The 15,727-nt window shown below is 42.6% G+C and overlaps 1 protein-coding gene across 1 annotated transcript in view; it reads right to left on the reverse strand.

Moving 5' to 3' along the window:
* Positions 1 to 3,271: 3,271 nt before the first annotated feature.
* The window catches only part of LOC122176664, a 30,894-nt gene continuing 18,438 nt past the window's right edge, over positions 3,272 to 15,727 (reverse strand). Inside the window, exons 3-7 of the mRNA XM_042865352.1 lie at positions 11,831 to 11,882; positions 11,628 to 11,730; positions 10,252 to 10,415; positions 6,358 to 6,603; positions 3,272 to 5,852 (exon numbers count right to left, since the gene is read on the reverse strand). Coding sequence (XP_042721286.1) covers positions 5,115 to 5,852; positions 6,358 to 6,603; positions 10,252 to 10,415; positions 11,628 to 11,730; positions 11,831 to 11,882 — 1,303 coding nt within the window. The 3' untranslated portion in view covers positions 3,272 to 5,114. The remainder of the gene's footprint in view (positions 5,853 to 6,357; positions 6,604 to 10,251; positions 10,416 to 11,627; positions 11,731 to 11,830; positions 11,883 to 15,727) is intronic.

The following is a 15,727-nucleotide window of genomic DNA, read 5'->3' on the forward strand; positions in this document are numbered from 1 at the left end:
AAGAGTATCTGTCATGGGTATTACATACTCTATACACTAGACCTTTTTAAATGTATGGTTACCAGATGATAGTTAATGTGATAAATGTATGAACTATGCTTGGTGTAATTGTTTAAATACTGGAAAGGTGCAGCATATTTTTTAACCTGTCTAAAGCACACCCCCACCTCCTTTATAAGAGATACTTGGAAGCTGAGCATGAAAAGTGGTAGAATAGATGCTGTGAAAGCCAGGGTGATTATGATAGGCTTTGACATAGTGGTGAATAAAGTACATAGTCTCTTTGAGAGAGTTCTTTTATAAAGAAGGTGGAGTGTAGTTCTTCCAGTTGTCTTTGGGGTTTTTTTCCTGAACTAAGAAGTTATTAATTAAAAAAACTTTAAAAAAAAAAAAAAAAAAATCACTGGAGTAATCTGTTATTTTTTCTTTGTGGCATGTTCTCTCACCACAGGCATGGATGTGTCAGTTTTTGTCATGATTGGTCACGCTATCAGTCACTTGAATGTTGAAATTTTACAATGGAATCTCATCCTTGAACTTGTACTAACTAAATATAAGGTCTTTTTTTGGTCCTTCACAGAAACTCCCCCAAACTTCATTACAGATGTCTCACTGTATTGTAAAGGATCGTGAGTCTGTCTGCAGGATTTATAACAAATAACACCTGTTTAAAGGCAGTACCTCCATGTTTGTAAAAAAAAAAAACAAGCTCACTTAGTTTTTTAATTAACTGAAACTGAAATTCCTACAGTACTGTAGAGACTGAACTGACAGCATTATGTAACGCGGCTCATTTAAGAGCAGGGTGCAGCAAATGTCATACTGTGTTAATCTTTATACCTTCTGCATTTTCAGTGATCTCATTTGTATAAATGATAAGATTTCAAATAATATTAATAGTACTTTTTCTTAGAACTTTTTTCTCGCTGAGGAAATAGGAGTTCTCTGTACCCTCATTCTGTCTGATGCTGCAGACAACGAGGCTGTGAGTTGCACTTCAAATTGCAGCTTAGCATCCCAGGATCTTTTGCACTGCTGCTGTTCCTGCAATTGAAGCAGGATATCCGTTACTGTTGTAGTCTTATCTGAACTGCTGTTCTTAAGCCAGCTGTCATTTCTTCTTCAGTCTAAATTTAAAGAGATTAAAACTTGTGCTTCAGTAATACCAAAGTGCTGTATTGTTTGTATGCCATCAGACAAACTAATAGGCCTTAGAACTCATAGTAGTCAAAAGAGGCTTGTTTTGCACTAATATTGGTGGATTGAAACATTCTATACTCGGCTGTGTCACAGAACTACCTGTAACTAAATTACTTTGAGAAAGCTGTTGATTTTTTTTTTAACCTAATGCTCTACTAGCTCTGACAAAGCTCAGTCATTAACTCATTCATCTTGCAAACAAAACACATCCATTTTAGATCCATTCTTAACTTCTAGTAGAACTGTGTAGTACAGATGGCTTAGCTTACAGTGAGAGCTTAAGGAAATAAGTGATTCAAGAAAGAGTGAAGAATTTGAGAAGAGAATGCTCCGGTTTAAATTAAGATCTGATTTTTTTATTTTTTAATGGCCTCTTACAAAATTCTGTTGGGAGGGGGCTTTATTTTGTACGGCCTGCCCCGAAAATAAGCCATCGGTGGTGATATTATTGGAAGTTAGAAGAAAGATCTCTTGGTTTTGAAAGAAAGTGTGGGGGTTCTGCAGGTTTTCCATTTTATCTAACTTTATTTGTGCAGGATGCTTGGGACTCAAACACCACTTACACAATGCCGAGGAAAAACTTCTGAAGAAACTAATTATACTATTTCCCATAGCAATGCTTAATATGCAAAGATTGCTTCTAAATCTGCTTTTCAGGTCATTCTTCTTTTCTTCACACTTCACCATTTTGACTTTCAATGAGGTAATTTCACCCTTAAGCTCATTAGTTTCCATAGGAAATGAATTATAAAAAATGCTAAGTGTGCCATATGAGGTTTAACATCAAAGACATTTCTAGGCAGACCATGAATATACGTTGAAGCTATATTTGGTCTCTGAGTCTCCTCTCAGTCCTACTGAGTTTCAGTCGCTTGCTTTCATTAGGTAAGTGTTGGCTTAGGACTTGCATTTCTTCCTTGCGATCCAAATTAATCTTTAATTATTTAGAATAAGAGGTGGTCGTTGACTGTATGGAGTGGTTGAATCCACTGTGCTTAGTTATTACTCACATGCCCTTCTCAGCGAGGAGGGAGAAAACTGGTTGTTTTCCCATCAGTGCTCTGTGCTCAACCATGTGAACTACCTGGCAGTAAGAAACCTAATGTACAGGATTCTTGTTGTTAGTACAGCTTCAAGCTTTTGTTCTGAAGCTCTGTATCCAACAATGAAACAAGCAAGGAATGCCCCCAGTCTTGTTTTGTTTCTTTTTTTAATGTCCTATTCAATCTACGTAACACACTGAAGGGAGCGTCTGGCATATTCCAGAATAATTATATTTTTAAAATACTGGATTTGAATAATGTACACTATAACTGAAAAGTGTTCCTTTCTGTTAGATCCTATAACATTTTAAGACATCTTTCCCATGCAGTTGTGATTGAAACTTCCCTTCCCTTCAGCGAGTGTTTAGCATGCTTATCCCATTTGCTGCTTAGTTACAGTATGCAAAGGAGCACAATAAAGTGACTGTACTACCACAAAGGTAAAACTGAACCCAGAGTCCATGAGCTGTGGGGTTTTCTGTCGTGAGAAGATTGTGACGCGTCCCTTAAAATAACAGCAGTTAGGAGCAAGTGCTGTAGGAGTGTCATGTGTTCAAAATTAATCTTAGTTGGTATTTACAGGTGGAACTACTACAGCACTCAGAGCTTCCGTTTGTAAGTTGTGAAGAATTTCAAAATGGAGGAAAATCTCCTTCAAGTTCTTTGAAGGTACGAAACAAAACATACTGACATCTTTAGCAGTAAGTTTTAGTGATCTGCCTAAAAAAAATAGGAACTTCAAAAGCAAGCCGGGAATTTAAGCTTCAGTCTCCCATATGCTGTGCTTCTGTTTGTTCATGGTTGACTCTGCTCTTGGGTTACAAAGGTGCGTATAGAGAAAGTCAGTGAGTAAACGACCTCAGTAGTTATGTTACTGAGGAGAAAACCACGCTCCAAAGCTTGGGCTTCACAGAATGCTGCAGTGGTGGCACTGGTGTGCATCAGGGCACATCTTGGTGCTCTGGGGCAACGTCTGTCCAGTTTATCATTTCAGTAAAATAAATGTCATTACATTGCAGAAATTAATAGTTAAACATACTTTTATTGGAAAAAAAAAGTCACTTTCCCAGCCCATCACATGTAGGTATTGTCAATAACTGAACACAGTTACTTTTTCAAAGCAGATTTTAGTACTTCAATCTCTAGAAATGTAATAAGTAACGTAACATTGACTCTGTTTTACAATGTGTATGAATTTAACACAGTGGAAATCATTAGATATTTCGAAGCCTGCAGTATTCTTTTTGTCATAAATATATTAATTCATCCCTCTGAATTATGTTACATTAATTTAAAAATAAAGCAAAGAACTTAGAGACAGACTTTTATGCTTCAAAACTATTCAACGCCATCTGGTAATAATAAATGCTGAGGTTTGTCTGCTGTTTGAGTCAACTGCTACAAGGCATGTTTTTGCTGCCACTGTTAGTAGATGCAAGGCTTATGTCTGTGTAGACACATACACGAAGTATTAGGCAAAACCTACAGTCTTGTGTTGCATATCTCAGACATTAATAGGTGGCAGATGGAGACTGTAACAGCAGGTGAAATCATAAATAATTCAGTTAAATATTCCAGGAATCAGACTTAAATGCTTTAACATAGAAGGATTAAGATGACTCACTTGTCACACACTGTAGCTAATACGGGAGACTTGTATGGGAGATTTCTTCCTGGCACCTGTTCAATAATATAATTTGCTTTAAAATAGTATCTTATGTCAGCTGTAAAATACAGCTTCCTAGGGGATTTTTTAATTTTTTTTTTTAAAGCAAAATAATTCTAAATTGTGAGTTAAATATGCAAAATTCTTTAGCAAAGACAGGAAAATGTCACTGGAAGGTAATTACAACAGTGATGGGATTATTAAAGGCAATAGGACAAGCGAGCTTCCCTTTGGTTCTGTGCTCCACTGACTGCCCTGGATTTGTAATCAGAGTGGCACAGGTACTTATTTTTTATAAAAAAAAAAAGGATCACTCAAAGTTTGCTGTATTTGATTTTGCCTCTGAAGTCTTGCCTGCAAAAGGAAGGGGAACAGTTCTCCAGTCAGTGTGCGTTACCAGTAATAAATAGTTGGTGAATATAGGATCAGAGCAGCTGCAGATATCCAAGTGTTGGATGCTGAGGACTGTTCCTAATGAGTATTTCAGTATCTTTGTACACGTGTTCCTGTTGCCAGGAGGAGTTGCTTAAAAATGTAGCGGACTGAGGCACTGTAAGCTTATGTAGATCTAACAGGAATAAAGCTAGGTCAGGCTTCAATAAAATTAGCATACAGTATAGTTTTGCTCAGCTTATCTGTACTCTTCGTTAATGAGTTAGTATGTGAGATAATCATGATTTTCAATATTAGAGATGTTAATGCTTGGTAAACTTTGTGCTAGAGTGCAGAAGTTATGAAATGTTTAGAATTGTTTACAAAACAGTATGCAAACGTGCAAGAGGAATTCCAATTTGTACAGGCACACCTATGAGCACAATTTAACTCATAGCTTCTACCAGAAGGACTCAAGTGGTACCACAGTGACACAGGCCTGACATTTCAGATATAAACCATGATGTAACCATCTCAGATGACTTTCATATCTCATTCCAGACAAGATTTTCCTGCATTGTGAAATACCTTTTCAGATGCTTTCATGAATAAAGCATATCAAAATTCCATGCAGAAGAATAGGTTTGAGGTTAATGAATAAAAGGGAGGATGGTGTAGCTGTAATCCCAGTGGTGAGGCAAAGACTGTTCTGTGAACAAAGCTGTGTCCATGTATAGCTGTCAATCACACAACTGTTTGGCACTGCTTCCACTCTGTTCGTGTGCCTGCTGCCTCTCTTTTTGTGAACGGGTGGTTCGGTCTTTCTGAGAGCATCACTGGACTGAAGCTTGACATAGTGTAGGAGCAGCCAGGGTATCAAAGTTCTGTGAGGTCTCACTACTATTAGCATCTACAACTGATGAGATCTGCTGGTCCCTGGAAGAGTTAGGGACCTTCACCTGACCTTTGTACAAACCAGGAGATTTTGCCCAAAATGGAAGATTTGATGTTAAACTGGCAGAACTGTTACCCTCCACAGTCAGAACCACTGGTTGTTTATCTGGCACTGTTACTGCATACGCAGCATTTGGTTCAGACAGATGATCTCCACATTGACTAAGATGTTCAGCTAGGACCAGAGGCTGCTGATCATCTCCTTCTTCAGAAATGACAAAAACTGGTTTGTTTTTATCTGCTTCTCCCCCAAGGTCCTTTGTTTTTGAAGCATTGGCCAAGTTGATTTTCAAGGGGTTGGAGCTCTCTGGAGCGCTCTTGGGGCTTTGGCTGTTAACTGGAGATGCTGCCCCTAGATGTCTGGAGGAATCCAAGGACCTCACGCGTTTGTTGTCAGGGGAACCAGCTAAAAATCCAAAGTAATGATTTCCAAACCTGGATTTCTTCAGGTTGCAGGAGCTTAGCTTCCGCTGCCTTTGTGCAGACAGAGTGAGGGGGTATGAGGCATTGCTGACGGATGAATCGGAGTACACCGTTTCTGAAGCTCCCTCTATCTCGGTGGCTGAAATCACCTTTCTGGTTGGAACACCTTGGATTCTTGCAGCTGTAGGAAAACCCTGCGCAAAATAATAATAAATTAGTAGTCATGCTTTGAAAAGCAAATCTCTTAAAAAGCATTGATCCCAAGGGAACTAACTGAAAGTTAAAATTCCTTGTTATGGTACAGGTAAGATATTTTCTTCTGCAAAAGTCTGTTACTACCATCAAAGAACGTCCTCTATTAGCTTTGTAACAAGCTCTGTTGCTTTGATGGCAATGGTCTGTGAGACCTATACATATATATCCCATGTCTACAGATTCTTTGCTATGCAATAGCAATATGTCAAATTTAAGGTGTCACCAGGGGAAAAAAAAAAAAAAAAAGAATATGTTAGAAAACTCAATGAATGCAGCTTCTTAGCACTTCAGGAAGGCCAGAGTAAATTACAATAGAGTTAGGCAAAAGAATTCCCAGTACACTAAGCAAGACGGGCCAAGATGTGCGTTGTACCTGCAGGTTAGAGGAGCAAAGTAGGGGCACTGAAGCTGATCACCCCATGCTCTTCTCCTAGCAAGACTTACACTGTTGTCAACCAGCTTTGTGAAGGGGCTGTTGGTGGTCCAGCTACACCACTTTTTTTGTAGCTGTGGTATTGGAGCCAGGAAGTCATGGAACGTGCGGGCACTCCACGTGCGTTGCCTGGGATGATGATTTTCCGTCTGCACGTTCCTCTTCTCAACAGGATCTGCTCCTGCGGCCGTGTGACCAGACGTCACCCAGTCAGACACGGAGCCTGGGCTTGTGACACTCCTTTTTAGGTTTTTGTCCTGCAATAGTAAATCAATATCGTTAGCAATGTCCTTTGTCAACAGGTCTTAAAAACACATTAAAAAGCGACTTCTACTGCAAGCAACCAATTTTTTCAGTGGTTCTTTTTCTCAAGATAAGACACAGGAATGCAACTTGTTTCTCTTTCAACATGCTGCCTTGGAGTCAGCGGCTTCCCTGAGCAGCAGTTTTACCTTGCTTCTTCAATTTCAGGTTTCATGTTGAATTGGGAAATTCCACTTATGTAAGAAACAGAATCCTACCACTAACTGCATATCCAACACAATGAAGCTCTAGCTATTTTATATGTGTCTGACAGATTACAGTACTAAACTTTGCTGTGCAAAACATAATTCCTCCTCTCTGCTTGGCTCTTGGAAGGCTCCAGCTGCATCTTTATGGGGAACAAAACCCCAGGGTGGGGGAATGAGGCCCACTGAAAGAAATTTAGAAGCAAGAGACTTAGAAGTCTAAAAAATGCATAATTCAAGAAGAAAGACTGAAGTAAGTGTTGTTCTTTAGTGTCAGTTTTGGAAGAACTAAAGGAATAATAAATTTTTTTTAAAGGCAGTAATCTGTTCTCGGTGTCTGTGGTAAAAGGAACAAGACACGAGGCCCAGAGTGGAGCCAAGGGGATTTTCAGTTCACATAGGAAATGTTTTTTTGGGTGGAAAACATGCTTTACCAGGAGCATAAGATGTCTAGACAGGTGTAAAATTGGCAGTCAGGAGCTGAGCACGTGAAATCATTCTCACCAGCTCTATGTAGGAGAATTGCCCTGACATAGGAATGAACTATGGCAAACTTGTAAAGGATCCCATGCTTACTTACTGTGTGTGTTCCTATATTGATTTTAAAATCACAATTTTTCTTCTTAAAATGTGGTTTTAGAAGCAGAAAAGGTAAAGAATGCCTCATGGTCCTTTGAATCTCTTTCTGTGCTTGCTAATGCTTCACCTGTTGTTAATATAAGCCCCTTGTTCCATAACTCTGCAAGTATTTTTAATTTTCAGCTGTGCGAACATGGCTGTCATGAGAAGAATGCAAAATCCACATTCCTCGAGTTTACACATTTCTTAAAAAGAGTCTGAAATAAATCCCACAGTGTCCTGGATTTAAAAGGTCTGAGAGACAAAAAGCTTCTCATTTGTTATTTCTGATAAACAAAATCTCCCAGGTTTCCACAAACCAAAGAAACTCTTTCCTTACAATGTCATGTTGGAAAAGGATGGGCAGAGAGGCGAGAAATGAGCTTCTCTGCAGGAAGCTGGCAGAGGTTCTATTCATGCTCTGGATAAATTTGTTTCAATGTTAAGTTCTTAGTCTTGGATTTGATTAAAGTAACAGTCTTTATATAAATGCATAGTAATTCAGCTGTCTTCTTCTGCGAAGCCTCTTCAGGCTATTTAGGGTTTGTTATTTTGATGATTTTGAGACAGTTGCACTGGAACAGCTACTGAGATTAATAGCGTATTTTCTAGATTTTAAAAAATCTTTTAGCAAAAAACACATCTGAAGTACTCTCTTATCCTTTACCCAAAACCTATTCATCTGACACTTGTCTGGATAGCAGGCAGATCGTAGCTGTAACCTAGCCAAAGACTGAGTGATGCTTTAAAACAAACTGGGCATGTAACTAATGAAGAACGTCCAAAGGAGGGCTACAAAGGTTGTGAGGAGGGCAAGGTGTGTGGGCAGCACCTGCGGGCCTCTGTTTGTTCAGCTGGAGTAGAGGAGGCTGTGGGCAGCCTCACGGCCCTGCAGCTCCTCACGGCGGCTCTTTGTAGTTGCTTTACTTAAGTGAGCATTTGGGGTGAGATGAATCGGAAGACGTTATTTACTGTGCTCTACAGACTCGGGGTTTCACACATCTTTCCATGTGAGGATTATTTCCCAGTTCCTGCCTGCCCGGTGCTGGGCTGCAGACACTGGGCTGCACACCCGGCTTCTGCAGGGCTCAGGGACAAAACTCAGGAGCTGGGTGTCCAGCTGAGATGCATCTCACACCCTGAGAATTCACACACCTGGAAACTAAATTGTGAACAGAACTCATTTTTACCTCTAACGTTCAGTAGCCCTCCGTTAACCTAGGTGGAGTGCAGGTGTGCAGATGGCCTGCTGGGCCCAATCTCTGCCCCCCTCAGAGAGGATGGCCTGCAGCTGTGCTCAAAGAGCCCGTGTTTCTACCCGTGGCCCTTCACCCTTCCCAGGTATGTTTTTGGATCTTCTGAGGGTGTAGTACTGCTTCCTTGTATGCAAAAAAGACAGAACAGAAGGAACAGCCTTCTGAGTTGATACGGTGGTGAATCACTTTAATCCTTTGGTTAATGTGCACTTAGAATTGCTTGAATGCTATATTATATGCATGTATATATACACATAAGTCTGCTATGCGTACTTGTGGAAGGCATGGTATAATAGAAATGTTTTGCTTTGAGCATTTCTTCCTTCTGACTAGCGAGGGGGAAGAGGAAGGAAAATGGGTTTTTCTCCTTATCCAGAAATTGTATTTGTAAGTGGTTGCCACAAGGTGAAGCTCTCTCTGCTGGAAAGCGGGACCAAGAAGTAGAGGGGTTCAAGCGTGCCTGATCTGGGTGCTGGGTGCATGTGCTGTGCTCCTCAGAAAGCAACGTGCTTCAGTCAGGCAGAGCACTGGAGCTTTTTCCTATTCTTGTCTTTCTTTGCTGTTAATCAGGGTGGTTGATTGGAGGAGGAGTTCAGCATATGTCTTGTACTAGTGAGGGAAATTTCTAATCAGCCTGCATCCATGGGTAACTTACTAATCAACTTCAGGGATACAGAATGCTGTTGCTCTGTAATCTGTGATTAGAAACATTAGGTGGACTGTCTTGGGGTAGGCGAGCTCCTTACAATGGTTCTTTCCCCTCTCGTGGGGAAAAAAAGGAGGATGTTGGACAGTGTTGACCTGGAAAGGTTTTAATGTAGACTTGGAAAGGACTTGCACTGATAATCGCTAACTTGTGATGAGGAGAGTGCTCAGAAGTGTCAGATCTGGCTGCTATCATCTACTTCTAAATAAGTGATTAGGAATGAAGAGGAAGGAGCTAAAATAAGGAAGGTTACTAAAATGATCTAGGTTTGTGCATGTATATTTGAAAGGGTGCCAGTGCTTCCCCTTTAAGGGTTTGCTTTTTAGAATAGGTGTTAATTCTTCATGTGAGCTGGGGAGACAGTGACAGAACTCTCTGACAAACTGAGAAGCTGAAGAACTTGCCTAAACACTTGGTAGTGGTGTGCAGGAACGGGTCTGGTCCTAGGTCCTTTGGCTGTTACAAGTGATCCTCAAAACTACATATTGTATTTAACGGAATGCCATCTTTGCTAATTAACAGATATGTCTTGACAGCTGGTGCTTCAGCTTGGTGGCATATCTCTGCATTCTCTATTATAATATCCCAGGTGGACTTGTAGACCTGATCTTATGAAAGCTGAGAAGATGCTGGCTGAGGGATCACAGCCCACATGTTTTTGTAGCAGCTCTGCCTGATAGTTGGGAGAACTGCCTGGCTTGGTTGCTACTACTCCTGCAAAGTAGCAAGCGTGAGTGAAGGAATGTGACAAGTGCTGTCCAAGAAGGACGCTGTGTGGCTTGCTATGCCTCTAGTGATGTCCAGGAGCGTTCTTACCTGTATTCTGTAGGTAGTAAAGCTCAGTCCACTGGCTCCAGGTCCAGCAGAAATAATAAACACTTCATCGCTCCCTGTCTCGGTGGTCACTGCAGAGGTGGAAGAGGGCACGTCTGGGTCAGTATCCTGAGGAGACTGATCTGTGCTGCCTCTGCAGGAAGTGACTGAGAAGAGAAAATCCATGTAAAAACAACTGAGGAGAGTCCAAAGCATCTGTTCCTAGCTCCTCTATGACAACTGCCTTTCCCTCTCTCCCCAGACAAGCTAGAGCCACTTGGAGCTGTCACACCGGTCAGAACTAAGCTCAGACCAGCTTTGCTCTCCTGAACCTACAAGCTTTTAAAAATAAGACGGAAGGGGATGAGGGGAAGAAAGGAATGACCTTGAGTCTGCTGTTTGATAAAGACAGACCCAAACTGAAATCCACCATACGATATGCACAAGGTTTTCCTGCAGATCAGATTTTTTTTTTTTTAATCCATATTTACTCAGTCCTGATAATGGCGAGCTCTGCTTTTTCTCTGAAGTGCAAGCATTTCCTGCTTGAGCCCTGACAATGTTGCTCCCACAGGCAGCCATATGCTGCAGGTATATGCACCTGCTTGCATCCTCAAGGCCTAATCCTCTGGTCCAGGCCAGGATATCTCTGCCTGTGGCTCCTGGCTGTGATCCTCTCAACGATCTTTGGAAGCAAGTAATTAGCTTTTGAGGAAGATACGGCTTTGAGAATTGTGTGTAAAAGCTGACGGTCTAGTGGGAAACTGATGGTGTGTAGCAATGTATTGTGAAGTGGTTCCTTGTTGGCCCTCCCCCAAAAGGAGAGCTAATAGAATTCATTGATTGTAACTCAAAATTGCAGCAAGTGACGTTATCTGCAGCTTGGCTGGGGAACTCCTGCTCTTGTTTTGGAAACATGCATCTAAGGCAGTCTCACTTGAAAAGCCCTTCAGAAAGTCACCTCCAGCAGTCAGATATATCCAAAGCCAATGTAAGCATTATAAAACTCATCCTTTTCCAGGCATGGTTAAGCATGGGGCAGATGAGCCATCCACAATTTATGGATTATTATAAGCTGCCGTTGCAGCAGCCTGTAGCACACACATTAGCTCTGCTAACCCAGTGTCTCTGCAACACTGTGTACTAGGACGGCTTCTGCTGGCAGTGTCCTGAAGCTGTGCCCGTGTGCTCCTTGCCAGGGGAATTGCCGTCCCAGGGAGGGGGGAGAGCAGCAAGGGATATTCCCACAACAAAGCCTTTCTGCTGTCAAGCAGCTCTCCAGCTGTGCATGAGCGAGGCGGGTGGGGAGAGCAATGGTCTGATTAGCAGGCCAGGGCCGTGGGGTGCCCTGACCTGCTCCTGGGGTGCGCCGCGCTTACCCGCCTGCTCCCGGCTGACAGAGTGGTTGTTGTTTTCATTCTCCCGACTTGGCACCACGAGCTGGAGCTCATTGATATCAACAGCGGAGTTCTGGATCCCATTCTACAACTCAGAACATGCCCCAGTAAACATTGTCAGATAAACATTGCAACAGCCAATATGAAAGAGAGAAACAGAAATTGCTGAAGCCATTAGCACTAACCTCCTGGTCACCGCATACGTTGGATGAGCTCCTTTTGGGGCACGTTCTCTGCCTGAAAAGGAGAGACAGCAAGAACAACAACAAGCCCACGAGTGAGTTAGACCCAGAGAAGGGAAGGTCTTGGCTCATGTAGTGGGAAGTCAGCTGGAGAAGGACCTGTCTTCCTCCCGTGATCACCACGAAAGTGGAAACAGAGTTCAGACCTCTTCGAAGTCCTGCCAGCCTTCCCTCCATAGGGAATAGTGCATACTGATGTGCTTTTTCACATCAGTAACTAAATAGCAGGACTGAAATCTGTTGGTCTGAGCAGTGACATCGTTCTTGCCCTGTTAGACTGTTTCATCATGTGTAGTCAGTATTGCACTCTGTGTTGTATTTAGCAAGCAGAGAACATCAGATGTTCATCTGCATGACCATTTTATTAAAAATGGCTAGGGCAGATCATTACCAGCTAAATGTGCCTGCTGGACTGAAGGGAAACAATCATATTCATCTTTTTTTATCTTTTAGTTTTTGTTTAACCAAGATGTTATAATCACAATATAATTGAGTATAATCAATAGATATCAAGATGTTATAATTGCAATATAATCAAGAGAGTAAGGTAAAGCAAACAAGGATCACAAGAGAGAATAAGTGGAAGAGCTTACCCTTGGGTTGAGCTCACTAGAAGATACCAAAAGAGGAGGATCTCCAGAAGAGATCCTTCCCCACTGGTAGCCAGCTCTTCAATAGGTCCAGGAGGGGTGCAGCCTGGCTCCACCCCTTCCGGCAGCACAGGCGAATTGCCTTCACCTGTGCTCCTCTGGCTGACTCAAGGCTCACCTCAGGTGATCAGTCAAGAGGTTCAGGCCGTGACTCAACAGTTCCCATACACATACCTATGGCTGGAGGGGCTGGTTTAAGGTAGTTAACATCTTTTATACAGAGTTTGTGGTGCCTTCTAAGGGGTGTGTTGAAGGCAAGATTACAAGTTTTCAGGCACCTTTTCATTATTACTTCTCTCTAAGACATGGGGGCTCAGAGGCTGCCCGGTAAGTCTGCCCAGGGGACAGGGACATCTGCTCCATCTTGGTTGTGGTGGGTTTCATTCTTTCACTGTATCACTGGAAGACTTAACAAATGATTATTGACTCTCAATTGAATTGAGAGAGGAAAAAAAAACCTGATGTGTCTCCAAGACTATTCCTAATGAATATGGAGGAGACTACAGAAAGGAGAGCAAGTTTGCACTTGAGCATTTAATTCAGAAGGGATGCAGAGGGATAGCTGTTACCATAGGAGGCAAGATCCCATTGGCTGGGCTGAAGCAGGGGAAGCTCTTCCTTGGGTTTGTGGAGAGGGAGCAGAGAGATTTCCAAGGAGAAGAGGTCTTTCCTCATTGGAGAATTGAGATTAAGCGAAGAAGGAAATACTGCGCAGGTACAAGGAAGATAGGAGAGAGGAGAGCCCTGTACCTCTCAGTTTAAATGAGGATAGAAAAGGTTAATGGGTTGGAATGTCCTCTTTTTAACTTTTTCTTCCCTCATTGTGGCTTGGTATTGATTCCACTGAACAGTTTGATTTCCTGTCAGAAACTAACTCATAGAAAGGCTAAAGTTATACAGATTCACTCCCCCAAAAATTTCTGATGGCAACTTGAGATTTGATTCCTTCTAATCAGAACTGTTGCCACGGTGTCTGGGGAGATGCTCTAGTTTGTGAGACTTGGGCTTTTGGACTTTCTTTAGCCCTCTCTCCAACTGGACTATGTCTCCACAGCATGCTGCAGTGCCTGGCCACCACGGAGGGGAGTGATTCAGATCAGAGCATAGCTCCTGCACATGAAACACCCAGTGTACAAATCATTTGGCTTCCATCAGTCAAAAGAATGTGCAATTTAAAAACAAAAATTGCTTAAATCTTCCCAAGTAAAGCAAATATTCAAATCTGTTGAAAGCTTTGTGAAAATTGCCCTGTGCTCCCCTACCCTCTCCAACCATCTGTGTTTCTAACTAAACTACCTCCAGATGAACAGAAGATGGAGGCCAGCTACAAACAGGCAGGTAGAGGCTTCTGGGTTTTGCCTACCATAAGGATGACAGAGAAAAACCTCTGTTTTTAGCCCAGAAGTGACTAGAATCTTCTAGGAGAGCATTAAATGAGGAAGGAGAAGATCACACTGCAGGCCGTGCATAGCAGGGTGGCATGTATGGAGTGAAATGGAACACAACGACTTGAGGAAATAGCTGTATGCAGAGAGGGGCTGTAATTGGAAACAGGTCAGTGGCAGGCAATGCAGATGTAAAATGCAGTTGCAACCCACAGGTTGCAGCCATCAAGCAAAAGTCTGGCTGCATTGGATGGGATTAAAATTAAATAAGGTGGACGTGTCTCTTGTTCTTGGGGCTTGGGAAAGAAAATAAAAAATACCCCATTGCTTGAGCCAGGCCTCATGGCCAAAAGTAATTAGAATTATTGGCCAACTAACAACTGAAGCTTTCATTTCCTCCCCAAACAGCAAACAAAAGCTGCAGTGTGGTGGAGACTTGGAGTTTCCCCAGAGAGCTTTGCCCTGGCTGAATGCAATGAGCCTGAGCAGACACTGCTGACGACTTGGTGCATTGGAGTGGCAGCAGGTGCCAAGCTTGGCCCAAGGCATTTCTAATCCTGGCAAAGATAGCTCCCTGCTACTTTTAGCTGAGCAAGAGCATCACATAGAAATGGTAAAAAAAACACTGCTAAATGCCAACGTGGTACCAGAGGAACAAGCAAAGCAGAGGAAAAAGTGGGAGGCACGTTTACAAGGCCAAGAGCTTGAAGTTTACTCTTAGCATCATCTGGTGAGGTCTCCTTTGCGGTGGCATGTTCCAGCCAGGACAAGAATTGTCACACCTCGGAGAGCTGGTCCCATTTCTGAGTGTGCTGTTATCAAAGCATCTTCGCTTCTCCCCACAGCCCACCCTGTGCAGTCCTGGCATTTTCAGCAGTGAGGTTGGGCTGTGGCTAAAACACACACAACACGTTATATCAAGCCAGTATCTAGAGCAAGAAGCATAAAATGCTTGCTGGGCTCAAATTAAAAGTTGTTTAGATATGCTTAATGGCCTCCACAGCCATATTCTGAGCTGCATTTCAGGAGAATCAGTTGGAAACTGTAGGTTAGCTCCAGCCAGCACCAGCGGCGCTGGGGCCAGAGAGCAATATCCTCAAAGTATTGGAGCAGGAAAGATGGAAAAAGCATTTTCCAGTGCAGCCTCAGTGAGGCTGCTCAGCACATGGCATGGTGTGATGCTTCCAAACATGTCAGATCTCACGTGCTTTTTAAAGCAAGAAATAAAAGTGTAATGTCATCGAGGCCTCCCTAGAAGAGTCCACAGAGAACACAGGCAGCCAGGTTAGCAAAGGGCTTCCTCTCAGGAGGTGATGGATGTCTATGTCTATGGACAGTCTCCTCTATATACAGTCAATATCTAATATATCTCCCTACCAAATAGAAGTGGTAATGGAAGGGCAGCCATGCAGATGTCACCAGAAGCGAGCCTGTCCCTGGTGCTGTGCCACAGTGACTGTGGTAGGATGTGCTCAGTGATGAGACTGCGTGACATTTGTGCAGGGTGAAAAAGGCATTCAGTTTTCTATGCTGGTCAACAATAGCATGCTTTGCATGCTTTGCAAATATCTGAGAAGCAGAAAAGCAAATTGTACATGTGAGCAGCGTGGCCTGACTTTCTGAGCAGTCTGCACGGGGCACCTTTCAGGCAGTGGAAGCTCAGACTGCTGTGTGCTTTGGTTTGAATAACATGCAGCTTCGTGGATAGCTGCAGTGCAATTAAATGGCAAGAACTGCCTACTCAACATGTGCATCAGCCCAGGATGCTGCCATAGCAAAGCAGAGTGTTTCTGCTGCTTTTGAAA

This window comes from Lagopus leucura, unplaced genomic scaffold (genome assembly GCF_019238085.1).
Source record: "Lagopus leucura isolate 7727_CA_CO unplaced genomic scaffold, USGS_WTPT01 Super-Scaffold_806, whole genome shotgun sequence".
NCBI classification, from domain to species: domain Eukaryota; kingdom Metazoa; phylum Chordata; class Aves; order Galliformes; family Phasianidae; genus Lagopus; species Lagopus leucura.